The sequence below is a fragment of the Pecten maximus genome, chromosome 18, assembly GCF_902652985.1.
Source record: "Pecten maximus chromosome 18, xPecMax1.1, whole genome shotgun sequence".
NCBI classification, from domain to species: Eukaryota; Metazoa; Mollusca; class Bivalvia; order Pectinida; family Pectinidae; genus Pecten; species Pecten maximus.
In genome coordinates, this window is record NC_047032.1 from 31,323,774 (window position 1) to 31,347,530 (window position 23,757).

The 23,757-nt window shown below is 39.7% G+C and overlaps 1 protein-coding gene across 1 annotated transcript in view; it reads right to left on the reverse strand.

The window, feature by feature from the left end:
* LOC117316069 (cytochrome P450 2J6-like) overlaps window positions 1–23,375 on the reverse strand; it is a 37,745-nt gene extending 14,370 nt beyond the window's left edge. The window contains exons 1-2 of the mRNA XM_033870551.1: window positions 22,211–23,375; window positions 5,286–5,508 (exon numbers count right to left, since the gene is read on the reverse strand). Of these exons, the coding sequence (XP_033726442.1) occupies window positions 5,286–5,508; window positions 22,211–22,547 (560 nt within the window). The 5' untranslated portion in view covers window positions 22,548–23,375. The remainder of the gene's footprint in view (window positions 1–5,285; window positions 5,509–22,210) is intronic.
* Between the last annotated feature and the right edge of the window lie 382 nt (window positions 23,376–23,757).

Sequence of the window (23,757 nt, forward strand, 5' to 3'; positions counted from 1 at the left end):
TAGTGTACAGTAAAGATGACACCACCCCTGACCTTAGTGTACAGTAAAGATGACACCACCCCTGACCTTTGTGTACAGTAAAGATGACACCACCCCTGACCTTAGTGTACAGTAAAGATGACACCACCCCTGACCTAAGTCTACAGTAAAGATGACACCACCCCTGACCTTAGTATACAGTAAAGATGACACCACCCCTGACCTTAATGTACAGTAAAGATGACACCACCCCTGACCTTAGTGTACAGTAAAGATGACACCACCCCTGACCTTAGTGTACAGTAAAGATGACACCACCCCTGACCTTAGTGTACAGTAAAGATGACACCACCCCTGACCTTAGTGTACAGTAAAGATGACACCACCCCTGACCTTAGTGTACAGTAAAGATGACAACACCCCTGACCATAGTGTACAGTAAAGATGACACCACCCCTGACCTTAGTGTACAGTAAAGATGACACCACCCCTGACCTTAGTGTACAGTAAATATGACACCACCCCTGACCTTAGTGTACAGTAAAGATGACACCACCCCTGACCTTAGTGTACAGTAAAGATGACACCACCCCTGACCTTAGTGTACAGTAAAGATGACACCACCCCTGACCATAGTGTACAATAAAGATGACACCACCCCTGACCTTAGTGTACAGTAAAAATGACACCACCCCTGACCTTAGTGTACAGTAAAGATGACACCACCCCTGACCATAGTGTACAGTAAAGATGACACCACCCCTGACCTTAGTGTACAGTAAAAATGACACCACCCCTGACCTTAGTGTACAGTAAAGATGACACCACCCCTGACCTTAGTGTACAGTAAAGATGACACCACCCCTGACCTTAGTGTACATTCAAGATGACACCACCCCTGACCTTAGTGTACAGTAAAGATGACACCACCCCTGACCTTAGTGTACAGTAAATATGACACCACCCCTGACCTTAGTGTACAGTAAAGATGACACCACCCCTGACCCTAGTGTACAGTTAAGATGACACCACCCCTGACCTTAGTGTACAGTAAATATGACACCACCCTGACCTTCGTGTACAGTAAAGATGACACCACCCCTGACCAGTGTACAGTAAAGATGACACCACCCCTGACCTTAGTGTACAGTAAAGATGACACCACCCCTGACCTTAGTGTACAGTAAAGATGACACCACCCCTGACCATAGTGTACAGTAAAGATGACACCACCCCTGACCTTAGTGTACAGTAAAGATGACACCACCCCTGACCTTAGTGTACAGTAAATATGACACCACCCCTGACCTTAGTGTACAGTAAAGATGACACCACCCCTGACCTTAGTGTACAGTAAAGATGACACCACGCCTGACCTTAGTGTACAGTAAAAATGACACCACCCCTGACCTTAGTGTACAGTAAAGATGACACCACCCCTGACCTTGGTGTACAGTAAAGATGACACCACCCCTGACCTTAGTGTACAGCAAAGATGACACCACCCCTGACCTTAGTATACAGTAAAGATGACACCACCCCTGACCTTAGTGTACAGTATGATGACAACACCCCTGACCTTAGTGTACAGTAAATATGACACCACCCCTGACCTTAGTGTACAGTAAAGATGACACCACGCCTGACCTTAGTGTACAGTAAAAATGACACCATCCCTGACCTTAGTGTACAGTAAAGATGACACCACCCCTGACCTTAGTGTACAGTAAAGATGACACCACCCCTGACCTTAGTGTACAGTAAAGATGACACCACCCCTGACCTTAGTATACAGTAAAGATGACACCACCCCTGACCTTAGTGTACAGTACGATGACAACACCCCTGACCTTAGTGTACAGTAAAGATGACACCACCCCTGACCTTAGTGTACAGTAAAGATGACACCACCCCTGACCTTAGCGTACAGTAACAAAAGGCCCAATGGGCCTGTATCACTCACCTGGCTCTGCACCAACTTTGACGTTGATTGAGGTCATTTCTACACATACTATGCTGATTACCTCTTTTTTCAAATATCAGTGTATGCTTGCTTTTTCATATCAATAAATTTTCTAGTCCTTCATTCCAGCATAACATTTGCCTAATATCAGGTTTCAAAGACTCTTGGCTATCGCAAAATTATTGTTTACAGATTTGAGCCTATTTCACCCCCTGTGATCATGAATGAAGGTCAAGGTTATTTACTTATTAACTTGGTAGCCCTACATCCCAGCATGCTACAGGCCAAATATAAAGTCCCTGGGCCTCTTGCTTATTGAGATGAAGTCATAGGAAGATTATAGCCTTTTTGACCCATGTGACCTTGAATGAAGGTCAAGGACATTTCTTTGAACAAACTTGGTAGCCCTTTACCCAAGCATGCTACAGGCCCAATATCAAGTCCCTGGGCCTCTTGGTTATTGAGAAGATGTTGTTTAAATGAATAGTTGACACCGGATGGATGGCCGGACGCCGGACGCTGCACCACGGCATAAGCTCACTTTCCCTTCGGGCAGGTGAGCTAAAAATGACCCCACCCCTGACCTTAGTGTACAGTAAAGATGACACCTCCCAGAAATGTACTCTTGGACCATTTAATACATAGACTGAAGGAAGGATGTTGGGTCTCTTGACCTTGACCTCTTGACGTTGACTGTCATACACATATACACATAATGTTATAAAACTGTGTGTTTATTGATCAATAATTTGTCTGTCGTTGTTAAATGGAGGACATCCTATCATACGTACAATGACGTACAGTTCCTCTGGACTAGACATAGATTAATAATCTACAAAGTGACAAGTAAAGCGGAAAGATGTTGTAACCACCTGTTATAAACTGATAGTTTTCTCTCTTATTTATTTATTTCAATCTGTTAGATAAGTCCTTAAAGCTATTAAAGCTAAAAGTTAGTCAGCAAATTACTAAGTCATACGTCTTTTATACTTGTTTTGTTCTTAGTTATGTACTTCAAAATTGTATGACAAACTCTCAAGCTGAAATGTCCTAAGACAATTACAAGATATAAGCCCTACAATGTTTTTGTTTTTCTCTCTGGAAATTACTTATTTCAAATTCATGACAAAAAACTGTACAATATTCCCGTAGAAAATGACAAGGCCCTTGAGCTGTTTTATTTTTGACTAATGTGATTTAACATTCACTACATTCCACCAAGCTTTATAAACAATCCATCATGGGTAAGCCTGCAGGCTAACAGTATGTTATTACTATCTTACATGTCTGTATACATTAGTTCTATAATGTTAATTACTTATCAACAAAATCAGATTAGTTCTCTGTAGTCCAGCAATGTAAACAAACAGTTAAATTATCCAACATACAAATTAACAGTAGTCACTTTGTGAAACAGCTCACAATCTCTCACCATGAAGTTGAAAACCCCCCATCAAAAATTCAAGGAGTAGGTTAAAACTAAAACCTCAGCGGTTGTTTTTGTCTGCTTTTTAGAGTCTCCCGCAGACGTCCTGTACAAATTATCCTCTAACTAGTCGACTTTTTAGAGTCCCTCTCAGACGTCCTGTACAAATTATCCTCTAACTAGTCGACTTTTTAGAGTCCCTCTCAGACGTCCTGTACAAATTATCCTCTAACTAGTCGACTTTTTAGAGTCCCTCTCAGACGTCCTGTACAAATTATCCTCTAACTAGTCGACATGTCATTTATATATGATCTGTACATTGTGTAACACTTGAAATAAAATGTATTACTATATTATGTAAGGTGAAGCCCATTAGACTAATGTTGATAATCTGAGATAGCGGGGATGTAAAAATGTTGTTTATCATCATAGTAACAAGAGCAAGACAAAGTTCAATATGTCAGACAAAGTTCAATATGTACAATACACTGGATATGCAAGCAGAACTTAAGAGTGTCGGTTTGTGATTGTTGGGAAGCTGAGAAACAGGCCGGTCTGTGCTGTTGTAGTTCTGTCATTGGGTAAGATACTTTACCCTAATTGCTATGGACAGCATGCATCAGGCCTCTACTATGTTGTTTAGTGAAGTAGTCACCAACTACTACAAGGAAACCTGCCTCAAAATGACCCTGGCTGTTCACATGGCGATAAACCAAGCAAACAAACAAACTAAACAGATACAACAAACTAAACAGATACAGCTGGACTATGTGTCCCCAAATCAAACAAAATTAACTTGTAAAAACTATACAAACAGAAAAATTATGTAAAAACTATACAAACAGAAAAATTATGTTTTTGGAGGTTTATAGCCCTATGAAAAGTCACGGCCATTTTGAGGGTGGATTTCCTTGTAGTAGCTGGTGGCTACCTCACTGAACAATATATGGGAGGCCTATCATATGCCATCCAGAGCAATTAGGGTAAAGTGCCTAAGGACACAATTATGACAGCATACATATGCATGTAGACCAATCTGTTTCTCAGCTTCACAATAAGAAAAGCAAAATTAAACCACCATGGGTAGGGAGCATCAAATCCAGTGGACTATCGCAACCCCTTTTACTATGATCACCTGCAATATCAAAGCAATACCTATAGGGCCTAGTTTTACTCAAATTAGGAGAATCTAAATTTAATTCACCTTACTTTTACTCCTGAACCCTTGACTGGACATCAAAGATCTACATATTCTCCTCACTTTAATTCCCCTGACCCTTGACTGGACAACAAATTATTCTCAGATGGCAATCAAATACAAAACTGAATTTTCTTTTTCAAAGATCGGGTTTTGGTACACATGACATTGAGAGTTTGGAGAAGCTGACAAGGCTCATGAAACTCTAGCGTCTCCATGGTTACCTTAACAATACTTTCAATTACAATGAAGCTCGCTAACCGATGCATGGAAATGTCTGCCATAAACTGAATGTTTATATGCACTTGTGATTTAAAATTGCAATATCTAATGAATATATAAACACGTCGTCTACATAAAAACCACTGAAGCTAACCCATAGGGCATTAATTCTTGTCAATGTATTCTGAAATCTCTGCTCTGATGCATACACAATTCATTCTCAGATTGGACACTGAACACAGACTGCAATAGGATTATTGCTGATGTCAAAAACTTATCCTCAAATTATGAGTTGAAAATTAAATGCTCGGAAACATTTTATACTTTTACATGGGTATAATTATATTACCTTGTCGCGACATTGCCACGTAACCATATCGCCTTGTAGTAAAATCAGCGATATCGCCTTGACATTCCATGTCTGATAAACTCGCTTTTATGAAACAATCTGAGATAAGTAAATTGTTAAGATAAAGGAGGATTTTGTTAAATCTTACCGTTTACCGAGGGCTATGCTGGCGGTTATATTAAACACCGATCTCGTCATCATACTCTCTGGGGCCAATTCTGCCCCTTGTTTGAGTTTTATTTCGTTACATGTCTCTGTCAGTTCTGTCAGAATTTGTTTTTCTAGGTGGTGTTGTCTAGCATCATCCGACTGTGTGGTGATCAACAGACTGGATAGCTTGTGCCATAAGTTTCCATTGGTCCAAAATAATCCTGAAATTCAAGGTTTAAATTGAAAAGTAACCAACTATATTTCTGCTTCACAGTAACCAATGAGATTTAAGATTCACAGTAACCAATGAAGTTGAAGGTTGCAATTAACCAATAAGAATTAAGATTCACAGTAACCAATGAGGTTAAACGTATAAAAGTAACCAATGTGATATAAGATTCTCAGTAACCAATGAGGTTAAAAGTTAAAAGTAACCAATGTGATATAAGATTCTCAGTAACCAATGAGGTTAAAAGTTAAAAGTAACCAATGAGATTTAAGATTCACAGTAACCAATGATGTTGAAGGTTAAAAGTAACCAATGAGATTTAAGATTCACAGTAACCAATGATGTTGAAGGTTAAAAGTAACCAATGAGATTTAAGATTCACAGTAACCAATGATGTTGAAGGTTAAAAGTAACCAATGAGAGTTAAGATTCACAGTAACCAATGATGTTGAAGGTTAAAAGTAACCAATGAGATTTAAGATTCACAGTAACCAATGAGATTTAAGATTCACAGTAATAACCTTAATGTATTTAATATATCATGAAAACTAGTTTTACTGATGATTTATAAATCATTGGTGTATTTTAAATGATTCTGTCTATATATTATTGTAGAGACAACTGACGAAATACACATTCTACACTATCCATACCATCATTTGATGAGGTCATGTACCACAGTAATGTTATTATCTAAAGTATTTTTCAACAGAGATATGTTACATAAATATTCCACTGTAAATAATGGTCGCTGTTATCTATAATTACAATACCACAATCTTGCTGTCCTTTCATTCACAGAAGTACAAGAGCTGTTTTTCCCTCTTGTTTTTTTTCCCGTTCTCTACTGTTTTTTTACACACTTACAAAAAGAAATATTTTAATAAACAATATATAATTCAATCACAGAGATGCTTAAATATAGTACATATATAAATACAAGAATAGAAGAGGCCTATTGGGCCTTCAGAGCTCATCTGCCTTGTTATTCTGTATTTGTGTTGAATATAAAAGGTACTTAATGCTGTAGTCAAGAATAAATATGCTGAAGACAGACAAAATTAAGTGTATACTGTCTGTACCAATATCTGATTCTGTCCCTGAAGAGTGACTGTTTTTATTATTTATACACTATGAGTACTCCAGGCACAGGGATACTTAATGATTACCCAACGTCCATTCCCTTTATTGGACAGCTACTGATCCTGTCTGTTGGACTGATCCTGTCTGTTGGACTGACCCTGTCTGTTGGACTGACCCTGTCTGTTGGACTGATCCTGTCTGTTGGACGGTCTTCATTTACAAACTGTATACATCAACTGCCCATCATTGAACGTCCATATGAATATTTTATAGAGAAAACATTACTTTAACACTTTGATGCCGATGTTTTTTCTTTATCAAATCATGACATGCCACAGTAATAACATTAATAGTTCCTATATAAAGTTGTCTGGACCAAGAATGATATTGAGCCTATTAATCAGTTTATTTATTTGTTTTAATTTGGTATGCATTAAAAATTAAGGACACCAGAATAAAACATGTCAACAGAATGTAAAATTGTATAAAAATGATTTCAACCAATTAGTGAAATATTATTGATCCCTATTAAACCGTTTTTATAAACCTTTGAAAGTCAGCGAAACACTTATATTGATATAAAAGATTGAATTCTTTCTTCAGGGGAATCTGATTCCAGTGTCGACATTTTAACCTATTTATCGGTTTCCTGTCCTATAATGTTTTAATTTAAATCATTTTTGTCCCAAGTGTTGAACATTCACCCAAGCCAGGTGTTGAGTTTGTCCATGACACAAGCCAGGTGTTGAGTTTGTCCATGACAAAGAAAAATCAGAGTCTGTAAAATTGTTAATTACGACACTCTGCTTGAAAGTTTAGTGTGGAGTGTCAATAATACCCAGTCCGGGTATGTATATGTTGTATGTCATTTCAGTGTGATAGCACTGTAAAATGGACATTACACTCTCAACGATAGACACCATTTTTATATGACTAAATTATAAGTCAAGACAGGCTTTTGTATGGCTGCAATGTTTTCAGACAAACTTTTACACTCTCAACGATAGACACCATTTTTATATGACTAAGTCAAGACAGGCTTTTGTATGGCTGAAATGTTTTCAGACAAACGTTTTACTAAGATCCTTTTACTCTGAAAAAATCATCACAGGCAACACCTTCCATTATACAGCGCATGAAATCCGGTCTACACCAAAACAAGCTACAATCACCCCAGCTATTCTGGAGAAGGACTGTAGGATTTAAGGAACTTATCACCATCAGATAAGCTCAGCGCTTTTTCTCACTGGTTTGGGAAAGGAATTTTTGTCTCAATTTTGGGAAGAAAATTGGTGAATTGGTAAAGATTTTTACAGGAGTAAACTGCAAATTTTGTGAATTCGGCTTAAAAATGAAATAATTTCAATTAGGAATGGGGCCCATTAACGGCTCAAAAAGCTCCAAGAAAAAGCCCTGAAGCTTGCTTTGTCCTTCAGGCTGGGAGAGCTATCAAGTATTCAAATCTTGTTCCTAGTAGTATACCAGTATCATCATCATCAAGGCCATGAAAATCAGTCAGCTGTCAATTCTCACATCAGATAGGACTGGGGTAATATTGTGTTGTTACATACATCACTAACTACACAGTCACTACACTGACACCTAATTAGGTATAATGTCAACGTCAAATCTGTCTCTAAACTGTGTCAGACATACTGACATGGAAAAAGTATTAGGATGTAATTATAACGCTTAAAAAATATTACAGGTGTTTCTGCTAACTAATACAGGTGTTTCTGCTAACATGCCAGAAAATGTAGGTCAGGTAGATGGAGAAATTGTTTTATTTTTTAAATTGTTTTCTTTAAGACTCTATATATATAGCTTTATATCGACAAGGAATCTGGAATATAATAGTCCTTCCTTGCAAATGGCCCAAAAAAATTCAGTGTAGGCACAAAAATATAGGGTCAACATTGTTATAGCCGAAACACAGGTTAACTTTTTAGGCAAATACAAAGTCATAAAAATTCATAAAAATTTTGTCAAAACGATCAAAATGAAAATATCGTGCATTTCGATACTTTTTGCATGTCTCTGTATATATTTACATAATTCACAATGATTGCTTTGACGGCTTTTAAAGTCTTCAATTTCACATATGTAGTTAAATATACAATATATGTAACTAGAGTGTACTAAGATTAGCTTACAAACTACCTTACATGCCTATAATACATTATCCTGTGTCGGGAATGAACAATCCATTTGTGAAACAAATCAAGGTTCGCCTGAGAAAACAAGGATATTTTTGATACCTGTTTGACTCAGAACAGAACACTTTCCCATGAGATCCAGTTTAATAAGTGATGGGTCAAGGCCATGTCGATGAATAGTTAAACACCACTAGAGGTCAGTAATGGTCGACCCCGGATCTCACTGAATACATTAATGTTTTAAAATACAAATTTTCACACCGTTTATAGCCTACGGGCTTTAAGATTGTTACTGCTAAACAGGATTGATCCTGTATTTTTTCCAGGGCGCGTCAATCGTAATAATAAAAAAAAAAGAAAATCCTGGATGTGCCAGTTAAGTGGCCATCTGTCCATATCAGGGGGATTTAGACAGTACTGGGTTATATCTGTGGGATTTAGACAGTACTGGGTTATATCTGTGGGATTTAGACAGTACTGGGTTATATCTGGGGGATTTAGACAGTACTGGGTTATATCAGGGGGATTTAGACAGTACTGGGTTATATCAGGGGGATTTAGACAGTACTGGGTTATATCTGGGGGATTTAGACAGTACTGGGTTATATCAGGGGGATTTAGACAGTACTGGGTTATATCTGTGGGATTTAGACAGTACTGGGTTATATCAGGGGGATTTAGACAGTACTGGGTTATATCAGGGGGATTTAGACAGTACTGGGTTATATCTGGGGGATTTAGACAGTACTGGGTTATATCAGGGGATTTAGACAGTACTGGGTTATATCAGGGGGATTTAGACAGTACTGGGTTATATCAGGGGGATTCAGACAGTACTGGGTTATATCTGTGGGATTTAGACAGTACTGGGTTATATCAGGGGGATTTAGACAGTACTGGGTTATATCAGGGGGATTTAGACAGTACTGGGTTATATCTGTGGGATTTAGACAGTACTGGGTTATATCTGTGGGATTTAGACAGTACTGGGTTATATCAGGGGATTTAGACAGTACTGGGTTATATCAGGGGGATTTAGACAGTACTGGGTTATATCAGGGGGATTTAGACAGTACTGGGTTATATCAGGGGGATTTAGACAGTACTGGGTTATATCTGGGGGATTTAGACAGTACTGGGTTATATCAGGGGGATTTAGACAGTACTGGGTTATATCAGGGGGATTCAGACAGTACTGGGTTATATCTGTGGGATTTAGACAGTACTGGGTTATATCAGGGGGATTTAGACAGTACTGGGTTATATCAGGGGGATTTAGACAGTACTGGGTTATATCTGTGGGATTTAGACAGTACTGGGTTATATCTGTGGGATTTAGACAGTACTGGGTTATATCAGGGGATTTAGACAGTACTGGGTTATATCAGGGGGATTTAGACAGTACTGGGTTATATCAGGGGGATTTAGACAGTACTGGGTTATATCTGGGGGATTTAGACAGTACTGGGTTATATCAGGGGGATTTAGACAGTACTGGGTTATATCAGGGGGATTTAGACAGTACTGGGTTATATCTGGGGGATTTAGACAGTACTGGGTTATATCAGGGGGATTTAGACAGTACTGGGTTATATCTGTGGGATTTAGACAGTACTGGGTTATATCAGGGGGATTTAGACAGTACTGGGTTATATCAGGGGGATTTAGACAGTACTGGGTTATATCTGGGGGATTTAGACAGTACTGGGTTATATCAGGGGATTTAGACAGTACTGGGTTATATCAGGGGGATTTAGACAGTACTGGGTTATATCAGGGGGATTTAGACAGTACTGGGTTATATCTGTGGGATTTAGACAGTACTGGGTTATATCAGGGGGATTTAGACAGTACTGGGTTATATCAGGGGGATTTAGACAGTACTGGGTTATATCTGTGGGATTTAGACAGTACTGGGTTATATCTGTGGGATTTAGACAGTACTGGGTTATATCAGGGGATTTAGACAGTACTGGGTTATATCAGGGGGATTTAGACAGTACTGGGTTATATCAGGGGGATTTAGACAGTACTGGGTTATATCAGGGGGATTTAGACAGTACTGGGTTATATCTGGGGGATTTAGACAGTACTGGGTTATATCAGGGGGATTTAGACAGTACTGGGTTATATCAGGGGGATTCAGACAGTACTGGGTTATATCTGTGGGATTTAGACAGTACTGGGTTATATCAGGGGGATTTAGACAGTACTGGGTTATATCAGGGGGATTTAGACAGTACTGGGTTATATCTGTGGGATTTAGACAGTACTGGGTTATATCTGTGGGATTTAGACAGTACTGGGTTATATCAGGGGATTTAGACAGTACTGGGTTATATCAGGGGGATTTAGACAGTACTGGGTTATATCAGGGGGATTTAGACAGTACTGGGTTATATCAGGGGGATTTAGACAGTACTGGGTTATATCTGGGGGATTTAGACAGTACTGGGTTATATCAGGGGGATTTAGACAGTACTGGGTTATATCTGTGGGATTTAGACAGTACTGGGTTATATCAGGGGGATTTAGACAGTACTGGGTTATATCTGTGGGATTTAGACAGTACTGGGTTATATCAGGGGGATTTAGACAGTACTGGGTTATATCAGGGGGATTTAGACAGTACTGGGTTATATCTGGGGGATTTAGACAGTACTGGGTTATATCAGGGGGATTTAGACAGTACTGGGTTATATCAGGGGGATTTAGACAGTACTGGGTTATATCAGGGGGATTTAGACAGTACTGGGTTATATCTGTGGGATTTAGACAGTACTGGGTTATATCAGGGGGATTTAGACAGTACTGGGTTATATCAGGGGGATTTAGACAGTACTGGGTTATATCAGGGGGATTTAGACAGTACTGGGTTATATCTGTGGGATTTAGACAGTACTGGGTTATATCTGGGGGATTTAGACAGTACTGGGTTATATCAGGGGGATTTAGACAGTACTGGGTTATATCAGGGGGATTTAGACAGTACTGGGTTATATCTGTGGGATTTAGACAGTACTGGGTTATATCTGTGGGATTTAGACAGTACTGGGTTATATCAGGGGGATTTAGACAGTACTGGGTTATATCAGGGGGATTTAGACAGTACTGGGTTATATCAGGGGGATTTAGACAGTACTGGGTTATATCTGTGGGATTTAGACAGTACTGGGTTATATCAGGGGGATTTAGACAGTACTGGGTTATATCAGGGGGATTTAGACAGTACTGGGTTATATCTGTGGGATTTAGACAGTACTGGGTTATATCAGGGGGATTTAGACAGTACTGGGTTATATCAGGGGGATTTAGACAGTACTGGGTTATATCTGTGGGATTTAGACAGTACTGGGTAATTATAATATCTGGGGGATTTAGACAGTACTGGGTTATATCAGGGGGATTTAGACAGTACTGGGTTATATCAGGGGGATTTAGACAGTACTGGGTTATATCAGGGGGATTTAGACAGTACTGGGTTATATCAGGGGGATTTAGACAGTACTGGGTTATATCAGGGGATTTAGACAGTACTGGGTTATATCAGGGGGATTTAGACAGTACTGGGTTATATCAGGGGGATTTAGACAGTACTGGGTTATATCTGTGGGATTTAGACAGTACTGGGTTATATCAGGGGGATTTAGACAGTACTGGGTTATATCAGGGGGATTTAGACAGTACTGGGTTATATCTGTGGATTTAGACAGTACTGGGTTATATCAGGGGGATTTAGACAGTACTGGGTTATATCAGGGGGATTTAGACAGTACTGGGTTATATCAGGGGGATTAGACAGTACTGGGTTATATCAGGGGATTTAGACAGTACTGGGTTATATCAGGGGGATTTAGACAGTACTGGGTTATATCATGGGGATTTAGACAGTACTGGGTTATATCTGTGGGATTTAGACAGTACTGGGTTATATCAGGGGGATTTAGACAGTACTGGGTTATATCAGGGGGATTTAGACAGTACTGGGTTATATCTGGGGGATTTAGACAGTACTGGGTTATATCTGTGGGATTTAAACAGTACTGGGTTATATCTGTGGGATTTAGACAGTACTGGGTTATATCAGGGGGATTTAGACAGTACTGGGTTATATCTGTGGGATTTAAACAGTACTGGGTTATATCTGTGGGATTTAGACAGTACTGGGTTATATCAGGGGGATTTAGACAGTACTGGGTTAGATCTGTGGGATTTAGACAGTACTGGGTTATATCTGTGGGATTTAGACAGTACTGGGTTATATCAGGGGGATTTAGACAGTACTGGGTTATATCAGGGGGATTTAGACAGTACTGGGTTATATCTGTGGGATTTAGACAGTACTGGGTTATATCAGGGGGATTTAGACAGTACTGGGTTATATCAGGGGGATTTAGACAGTACTGGGTAATATCAGGGGGATTTAGACAGTACTGGGTTATATCTGTGGGATTTAGACAGTACTGGGTTATATCAGGGGGATTTAGACAGTACTGGGTTATATCAGGGGGATTTAGACAGTACTGGGTTATATCTGTGGGATTTAGACAGTACTGGGTTATATCAGGGGGATTTAGACAGTACTGGGTTATATCTGTGGGATTTAAACAGTACTGGGTTATATCAGGGGGATTTAGACAGTACTGGGTTATATCTGTGGGATTTAGACAGTACTGGGTTATATCAGGGGGATTTAGACAGTACTGGGTTATATCAGGGGGATTTAGACAGTACTGGGTTATATCAGGGGGATTTAGACAGTACTGGGTTATATCAGGGGATTTAGACAGTACTGGGTTATATCAGGGGGATTTAGACAGTACTGGGTTATATCTGTGGGATTTAGACAGTACTGGGTTATATCAGGGGGATTTAGACAGTACTGGGTTATATCAGGGGATTTAGACAGTACTGGGTTATATCAGGGGGATTTAGACAGTACTGGGTTATATCTGTGGGATTTAGACAGTACTGGGTTATATCAGGGGGATTTAGACAGTACTGGGTTATATCAGGGGGATTTAGACAGTACTGGGTTATCTGTGGATAGACAGTACTGGGTTATATCAGGGGGATTTAGACAGTACTGGGTTATATCAGGGGATTTAGACAGTACTGGGTTATATCAGGGGGATTTAGACAGTACTGGGTTATATCTGTGGGATTTAGACAGTACTGGGTTATATCAGGGGGATTTAGACAGTACTGGGTAATATCAGGGGGATTTAGACAGTACTGGGTTATATCAGGGGATTTAGACAGTACTGGGTTATATCAGGGGGATTTAGACAGTACTGGGTTATATCTGTGGGATTTAGACAGTACTGGGTTATATCAGGGGGATTTAGACAGTACTGGGTAATATCAGGGGGATTTAGACAGTACTGGGTTATATCAGGGGGATTTAGACAGTACTGGGTTATATCAGGGGGATTTAGACAGTACTGGGTTATATCTGTGGGATTTAGACAGTACTGGGTTATATCAGGGGGAATTAGACAGTACTGGGTTATATCAGGGGGATTTAGACAGTAGTGGGTTAGATCTGTGGGATTTAGACAGTACTGGGTTATATCTGTGGGATTTAGACAGTACTGGGTTATATCTGTGGGATTTAGACAGTACTGGGTTATATCAGGGGGATTTAGACAGTACTGGGTTATATCTGTGGGATTTAGACAGTACTGGGTTATATCTGTGGGAATTTAGACAGTACTGGGTTATATCTGTGGGATTTAGACAGTACTGGGTTATATCTGTGGAATTTAGACAGTACTGGGTTATATCAGGGGGATTTAGACAGTACTGGGTTATATCTGTGGAATTTAGACAGTACTGGGTTATATCTGTGGGATTTAGACAGTACTGGGTTATATCTGTGGAATTTAGACAGTACTGGGTTATATCAGGGGGATTTAGACAGTACTGGGTTATATCAGGGGGATTTAGACAGTACTGGGTTATATCTGTGGGATTTAGACAGTACTGGGTTATATCAGGGGGATTTAGACAGTACTGGGTTATATCTGTGGGATTTAGACAGTACTGGGTTATATCAGGGGGATTTAGACAGTACTGGGTTATATCTGTGGGATTTAGACAGTACTGGGTTATATCTGAGGGATTTAGACAGTACTGGGTTATATCTTGTGGGATTTAGAACAGTACTGGGTTATATCTGTGGGGATTTAGAAGTACGGAGGTTATATCATGGGGATTTAGACAGTAATGGGTTATATCTGTGGGATTTAGACAGTAAAACTAGGGTTATATCAGGGTGGGATTTGAGACAGTACTGGGTTATCATTCAGGTGGGATTTAGACAGTACTGGGTTATTCTGTGGGATTTAGAGACAGTACGGGGTTATATCTGTGGGATGTAGACAGTACGTGGGGGATATTAGGGGGATTAGACAGTACTGGGTTATATCAGGGGGATTAGACAGTACTCGGGTTATATCAGGGGGATTTAGACAGTACGTGGGTTATATCAGGGGGATTTAGACAGTACTGGGTTATATCTGTGGGATTTAGACAGTACTGGGTTATATCTGTGGGATTTAGACAGTACTGGGTTATATCTGTGGGATTTAGACAGTACTGGGTTATATCTGTGGGATTTAGACAGTACTGGGTTATATCTGTGGGATTTAGACAGTACTGGGGTTATATCTGTGGGATTTAGACAGTACTGGGTTATATCTGTGGGATTTAGACAGTAACTAGGGTTATATCTGGGGATTTATACGTACTGGTATATCTGTGGGATTTAGACAGTACTGGGTTATATCAGGGGGATTTAGACAGTACTGGGTTATATCAGGGGGATTTAGACAGTACTGGGGGATTTAGACAGTACTGGGTTATATCTGTGGGATTTAGACAGTACTGGGTTATATCAGGGGGATTTAGACAGTACTGGGTTATATCAGGGGGATTTAGACAGTACTGGGGGATTTAGACAGTACTGGGGGATTTAGACAGTACTGGGTTATATCTGAGGGATTTAGACAGTACTGGGTTATATCTGGGGGATTTAGACAGTACTGGGTTATATCTGAGGGATTTAGACAGTACTGGGTTATATATTCTGTGGGATTTAGACAGTACTGGGTTATATCTGTGGGATTTAGACAGTACTGGGTTATATCTGTGGGATTTAGACAGTACTGGGTTATATCTGGGGGATTTAGACAGTACTGGGTTATATCTGTGGGATTTAGACAGTACTGGGTTATATCTGTGGGATTTAGACAGTACTGGGTTATATCTGAGGGATTTAGACAGTACTGGGTTATATCAGGGGGATTTAGACAGTACTGGGGTTATATCTGTGGGATTTAGACAGTACTGGGTTATATCTGTGGGATTAGACAGTACTGGGTTATATCTGGGGGATTAGACAGTACTGGGTTATATCTGAGGATTTAGACCAGTAATGGTTAATCAGGGGATTAGACAGTAAGGGTATATCGGTGGATTTGACAGTACTGGGTTATATCTGTGGGATTTAGACAGTACTGGGTTATATCTGGGGGATTTAGACAGTACTGGGTTATATCTGGTGAAGAATGTTTATCACTTGTAGCCATAGTGTATCAACTAAAACCACCTCGATCCCACTGTATATATCTAAATAAACCTGTGTAATCCGGACACCTGTGTATGAGTAATCTACACACCTGTGTAATCTGGACACCTGAGTAATCTACACACCTGTGTAATCTGGACACCTGAGTAATCTACACACCTGTGTAATCAAGACACCTGCGTAATCTGGACACCTGTGTTATTAGGACACTGTTGTGATCTACACATCTGTGTAATCTGGACACCTGTACTGCTGTGTAATCTACACACCTGTGTAATCTGGACACCTGTGTAATATGGTCATCTGTCTAATCTACACACCTGTGTAATCTGGATACCTGTGTAATCTGGACACCTGTATAATCTGGACACATGTACTGCTGTGTAATCTGGTCATCTGTGTAATCTACACACCTGTGTAATCTGGATACCTTTGTTATTAGGACACTGTTGTAATCTACACACTTGTAAAATCTACACACATGTATAACTTGCCATATGTTTATATTGGAAACCTGTGTAATCTGGACACCTGTGTAATATGGTCATCTGTCTAATCTACACACCTGTGTAATCTGGATACCTGTGTAATCTGCACACCTGTATAATCTGGACACATGTACTGCTGTGTAATCTGGTCATCTGTGTAATCTACACACCTGTGTAATCTGGATACCTTTGTTATTAGGACACTGTTGTAATCTACACACTTGTAAAATCTACACACATGTATAACTTGCCATATGTTTATATTGGAAACCTGTGTAATCTGGACACCTGTGTAATATGGTCATCTGTCTAATCTACACACCTGTGTAATATGGTCATCTGTCTAATCTACACACCTGTGTAATCTGGACACCTGAGTTATTAGGACACTGTTGTAATCTACACACTTGTAAAATCTACACACATGTATAACTTGCCATATGTTTATACTGGAAACCTGTGTAATCTGGACACCTGTGTAATATACACACCTGTATAATCTGGACACTTATGTAATATACACACCTGTATAATCTGGATATCTGTGTAATGTGGACATTTGTAATCTACACACCTGTATAATCTGGACACCTGTGTTATTAGGACACTGTTGTAATCTACACACTTGTAAAATCTACACACATGTATAACTTGTCATATGTTTATATTGGAAACCTGTATAATCTGGACACTTGTGTAATATACACACCTGTATAATCTGGACACTTGTGTAATATACACACCTGTATAATCTGGACACTTGTGTAATATACACACCTGTATAATCTGGACATCTGTGTAATCTACACACCTGTGTAATCAAGACATCTGTGTAATGTGGACATTTGTAATCTACACACCTCTGTAATCTGGACACCTGTGTTATTAGGACACTGTTCTAATCTACACACCTGTGTAATCTGGACACCTGTGTAATCTGGACACCTGTGTTATTAGGACATGGTTGTAATCCAGACACCTATATAAAACCATCTGTCACATAAGACCCCAGTGTAATATTTCTTTATAAAGGAATGAGGGCTGATTCACCCCAGACATACAATGGCCCTATAATCCTCTTAGCTGTGAAGAAGTTGTTTAAAGTGATACATTTGACCCATTTGACCTCAAAAGCAGGCCATCTTCATCATCCATTTGATAAACCAGAAAGCCTCCCTCACATGTATCTAATTGATTAAGTTACTTAATTATATATATAAGTTAATTGAACTCAACCTCATTTTAATTCACATTTGTTAAGGCCAAGCTTGATTTTCTAAAGCTAGCATCACTGACGAGTCCTAGCTTATAGAAGGGTGAGACAGCTGTATGATGTCCCTGACATCACTGACAAGTCCTAGAAGGACGAAACAGCTGTATGATGTCCCTAACATCACTGACAAGTGTTAGAAGGACGAAACAGCTGTATGATGTCCCTAACATCACTGACGAGTCCTAGAAGGACGAAACAGCTGTATGATGTCCCTAACATCACTGACGAGTCATAGAAGGACGAAACAGCTGTATGATGTCCCTAACATCACTGACGAGTCATAGAAGGACGAAACAGCTGTATGATGTCCCTAACATCACTGACGAGTCATAGAAGGACAAACATCTGTATGATGCCCCTAACATCACTCACGAGTCCTAGAAGGACAAACAGCTGTATGATGTCCCTAACATCACTGACGAATCATAGAAGGACAAACAGCTGTATGATGCCCCTAGCTAACATCACTGACGAGTCCTAGAAGTATGAGACAGCTGTACGATGTCCCTGACATCACTGACGAGTCATAGAAGGATGAGACAGCTGTATGATGCCCCTAACATCACTGAAGAATGGATCCTAGAAGGATAAGACAGCTGTACGATGTCCCTGAAATCACTGACGCGTCCTAGAGTGACGAAAGCAGCTGTATGATGTCCCTTACATCATTGACGAGTCCTAGAAGGATGAGACAGCTGTACGATGTCCCCGACATCACTGACAAGTCACAGAAGGACAAACAGCTGTATGATGTCCCTGACATCACTGAAAAGTCGTAGAAGGATGAGACAGCTGTATGATGTCCCTGACATCACTGACAAGTCGTAGAAGGACGATACAGCTGTATGATGCCCCTAACATCACTGATGAGCCCTAGAAGGACGAAACACCTACATTATCCAGTTGATATCGTACATTTATTCTGACAAAATACATTATGTACCAGATTTACAATCCCTGTGAACCTTCTTAAATCACTTTTTTTGGAAAGGGCCTTTTTGTCTCATTTTGGGAAGAAAATTCATGAATTAGGAAAGATTTTTGCATGATTAAATTGCAAAGTTTGAGAATTAGGCTTAAATATGAAATAAATTCAATTGGAAATGGAGTACGTAAACTGCCCCCAAAAGTCCCCAGAAAAAGTCCTGAAACCTCCAGCTGATAATACAATATACACTATACATATACATGTAGTATATATAATGATTCATGATTTGGTTTATATCTGTGTTATTTACTTCATATCTACAGATGTCAATCCTTGATTTAAACTTTCCTCCCAGCTAGCAGTCAAATACTAGTACTGGCAGTACTCCACAGGGACATGAATTCCCAGCCATTTATTTATTTTATTTATTTGACAGGTTTTACATCCCCTATTACGGCCTTGCGGCCTTTCAGCTGGTGAGAACAGATAGGAAATTAAGTAGAGTGGGTACAGTATGGAGTAAAAGGAAAGAGTGGGAAAGAAGAGAGGGGAGTTGTTTGGAGAACTTATGGGTAATTTTTGAGACGACTCACCGAGTCCGAATGAGTCCTCACCTGTTTAGTAGCAGCTACGCCTACCCTATGGAAGATGAGTGGAGAAGAGAGACGACCCTACCCTGTCAATTTGGTTTTTGACGTCCGTCTAAATACCTATTACATAATATGAAAAATCAAGTATTGGTCTAAAAATCCCTATCCTCTGGGCCGGCGTTATCACACCTACTCTTCATCGATAAACCGCAGAGGGATCTTAATCGTGCAAGTTGGACATTCTTACACGGGACACCGTTTTAAGTCCCATCCGACGGACTTGTTTCCCAGCCAACAGTCCATATATACATGTATATGTATTATGGTATGGATACCAGGGCTTTTTCTCAGGGTTTTTTAGGGCCGTTAACGGGCCCCATTCCCAATTAGAATTATTTCATCTTAAAGCCGGGCCAAATTCCCAAAATTTGCAGTTTACTCCAGAAAAGTCTTTCCCAATTCACAATTTTTTTCCCAAAATGAGACAAGAGGGTCCCTTCCCAAAGCCCTGGATACTATAATATAGAGTGTGGGTTCGGAGTGCCAAGTGCCTGTACTCCAGACTCTGTACTGCTGGCTTTATCACAGGAACTACATTGTAACCATCACCAGTTAGTGTACATGTCATGTAGCTGGGAACAGACATCATAAATAGGGATGTTCTTAACAATTTCTTAGAACCAGAACTAAGGTCAGAGGTCACCCATCCCTGTCATGTAAACAATCGTAAAGGAGAAAAGTGAATGGGCATGTTTCCTGGAGCCCTATCTAGTAAAGTCTGACACGATATGTTAATGTTTAAACGCTACAAGAAATGCATTAATATGATTCATGTCTATTTTTGTCAGTCCTGTGAGGTGACTACAAGGAACATAATGAATTACTGTAGGATCAATTACCCGTGTCATTACCTGATATCATCGTTAAATAACACACCTGTCAAGAAGAGGCCTAATGTACCTGAATCATCCATCAAACTGTGGGGAAAGTTGTTGTTACTACTGAACATTAATTATTATTATCTGATATGTAAAATACTTTGTTGTTTGTCTCTTTTTTTTATATTCACAGTATGTATATCTAAATTTGTCAATGTCAAAGATAATTAATATATTATGCATCAACACAGGTCTAGTCCTTGTCTAAGGGACATAACTGCACAGGGACCTCACTTCACAGGGACCTCACTCCACAGGGACCTGTCATATGGGTCAAATACAGAGGTTAAACATAGAAATCAAACAAAGGGGTCAAATATAGGTCAAGCACAGAAATCAAACACATGGGCCATATTCAGAGGTCAAACATAATCAAATATGGGGGTCAAATACAGAGGTAAAACATAGTAATCAAACACAGGGGTCAAACACAGAGGTCAAACATAGAAATCAAACCCAGGGGTCAAATACATAGGTCAAACATAGAAATTAAATACAGGGGTCACATACAGAGGTCAAACATAGTAATCAAACACAGGGGTCAAACACAGAGGTCAAACATAGAAATCAAACACATGGGTCAAATACAGAGGTCAAACATAGAAATTAAATACAGGGGTCACATACAGAGGTCAAACAATGAAATCAAATACAGGGGTCAAACACAGAGGTCAAACATAGAAATCAAATACAGGGGTCAAACACAGAGGTCAAACATAGAAATCAAATACAGGGGTCAAACACAGAGGTCAAACATAGAAATCAAAACCGAGGGTCAAATAAAGAGGTCAAACATAGAAATCAAACACATGGGTCATATTCAGAGGTCAAACATAATCAAATATGGGGGTCAAATACAGAGGTCAAACATAGTAATCAAACACAGGGGTCAAACACAGAGGTCAAACATAGAAATCAAATACAGGGGTCAAACACAGAGGTCAAACATAGAAATCAAAACCGAGGGTCAAATAAAGAGGTCAAACATAGAAATCAAACACATGGGTCATATTCAGAGGTCAAACATAATCAAATATGGGGGTCAAATACAGAGGTCAAACATAGTAATCAAACACAGGGGTCAAACATAGAGGTCAAACATAGAGGTCAAACATAGAAATTAAATACAGGGGTCACATACAGAGGTCAAACATAGTAATCAAACACAGGGGTCAAACACAGGTCAAACATAGAATCAAACCCAGGGGTCACATACCGTGGTCAAACATAGTAATCAAACACAGGGGTCACATACAGAGGTCAAACATAGTAATCAAACATAGGGGTCAAACACAGAGGTCAAACATAGAAATCAAACCCAGGGGTCAAATACCAAGGTCAAACAATGAAATCAAATACAGGGGTCAAACAAATCAAATAAAGAGGTTCAACATAGAAATCATGCAAAGAGGTTATATACATGCTGAGGTCAATCAGAGGTCAAGGGCAGCTATTTTGGTAAATTTCTATAACTCTCCACCACATAAAGTGTGTAAATATAATGCGGACTTTAATTTATACACGTATAAATCACACTACTGGTACTGGGAAGGATATGTATAACATTATTATGTAATAAAGAACAATAAGAACGTCACATTAACAGAGATACGTTTGATGAGTACCAGGACACTTATGACTACTTACCCCTGTTTTTGATTACGTTGGCTGGAATGTAAAGCCAGTTAGGTCGATTTTTGAAGAGGTCGCCTTTCTCCACCAATACTTGACGAACATTCTGAAGCCCAAACACAACAATCATTGACATCTCTCCGAGACGGAGACGGAATACATCGCCGTGGCGACTGCGTAGTCCGAGGATTTTGGAGTAGAATCCATCCCCTCCTGCAATGCTGAAGAGATTTCCCACTAGGGGCCATGCGAAAGGGCCCGGGGGATAGTTGGAAGGATCCCCTCCCCACAGAAACTGCACAAACAAACTGACCACGACTGCCAGGAGTATTATTGAGATCCAGACAACCATTGTTAATATTTGACAGCCCGGTCACTAAATATAGAGATTAATATTAATCCACAGAGCAGCATCAATCTGTTCTCTATCAGCAGCAAGGACCAGAGTCAGTCAATAGCACGCGCGACTCGGCTCCAGACTACCGCCAGCCGCTGTGTAACCTTCCCGGAGTAAAACGGCCCTTACTATACCTGGTCGTATAACAATTGATCCCGGAGATCGGTCGTTGGGAGCGGAGTTCCGAGTGGGCAGCAGACTGGAGGATGACAGGAAGTATGTATGTGATATGTATGTAAATTGTCAGTCAAGCGGAAAAACACTCAAGCCTTGACGTCTGCGCTTCTTTGGACCCGTGACCACTCAACCGTGACATAGTAAAAACGACGTGTATACACGTTTCACTTCCAAGATTTGGAAGAAAAACAGGTTTATATACAGTAACAATAGATGTCGTGTTATATACGTTGGTTTCTGTTACATTGGTAATCTGATTTCGATCATTATCTGACATGGAAATCCGGGACACCCACTATATCTTACTGGTCCTGATAATCTTCATGTCCTGTTTGTAAAAGTTAACTCTATTCTGTAAAATTAAAATACATTGTGTAGTCGTCGTTATCACCGGGAGCTTAATGGTTCGTTAATAGTTAAGTTTAGACTTCCTCGTTTGGGTTCGTTATATCCTTTTTACAATATCATTGAAAGTGGAATACGTACACATGTATATCGATGTACAACTGTGCGTGCAAGTCCCTGGTCAAATATTCCTGTTAAAAATTAAGTTTCAGAATAGACGAAACATCAACCTGTTGACGGCCCAGCTGACAGCCGATGCCCTCGGCTGGTTCAGATTGGCCTACACTCATTGAAGACTCGAGAACCGACGAAATTATTTGTCAACAACTAGCGTTCTCTTCATGCTTCATTGAACCCATAGGTGTCGATTGAAAAGCATTGTCAGTCATGCAATCGTCCGAGGCTACAACACGATCCACAACCAGTTATATATATATATATGGCTCTGGGCTACTACTCCACAGATGTTTATCAAAGTTTCAACTTTGATGTGAACTGCGCGTTGATGGTAATTTTGTACAGTATATGTAGTTCGATCTGGTACCGTGTGGTATTATCTTAACATAAACCAGTGGAGCGTGAAGCTAACCAGTCAATAGTTCAAATCACCTTTTATTTGTATATTAAAGATATTTACACAGCT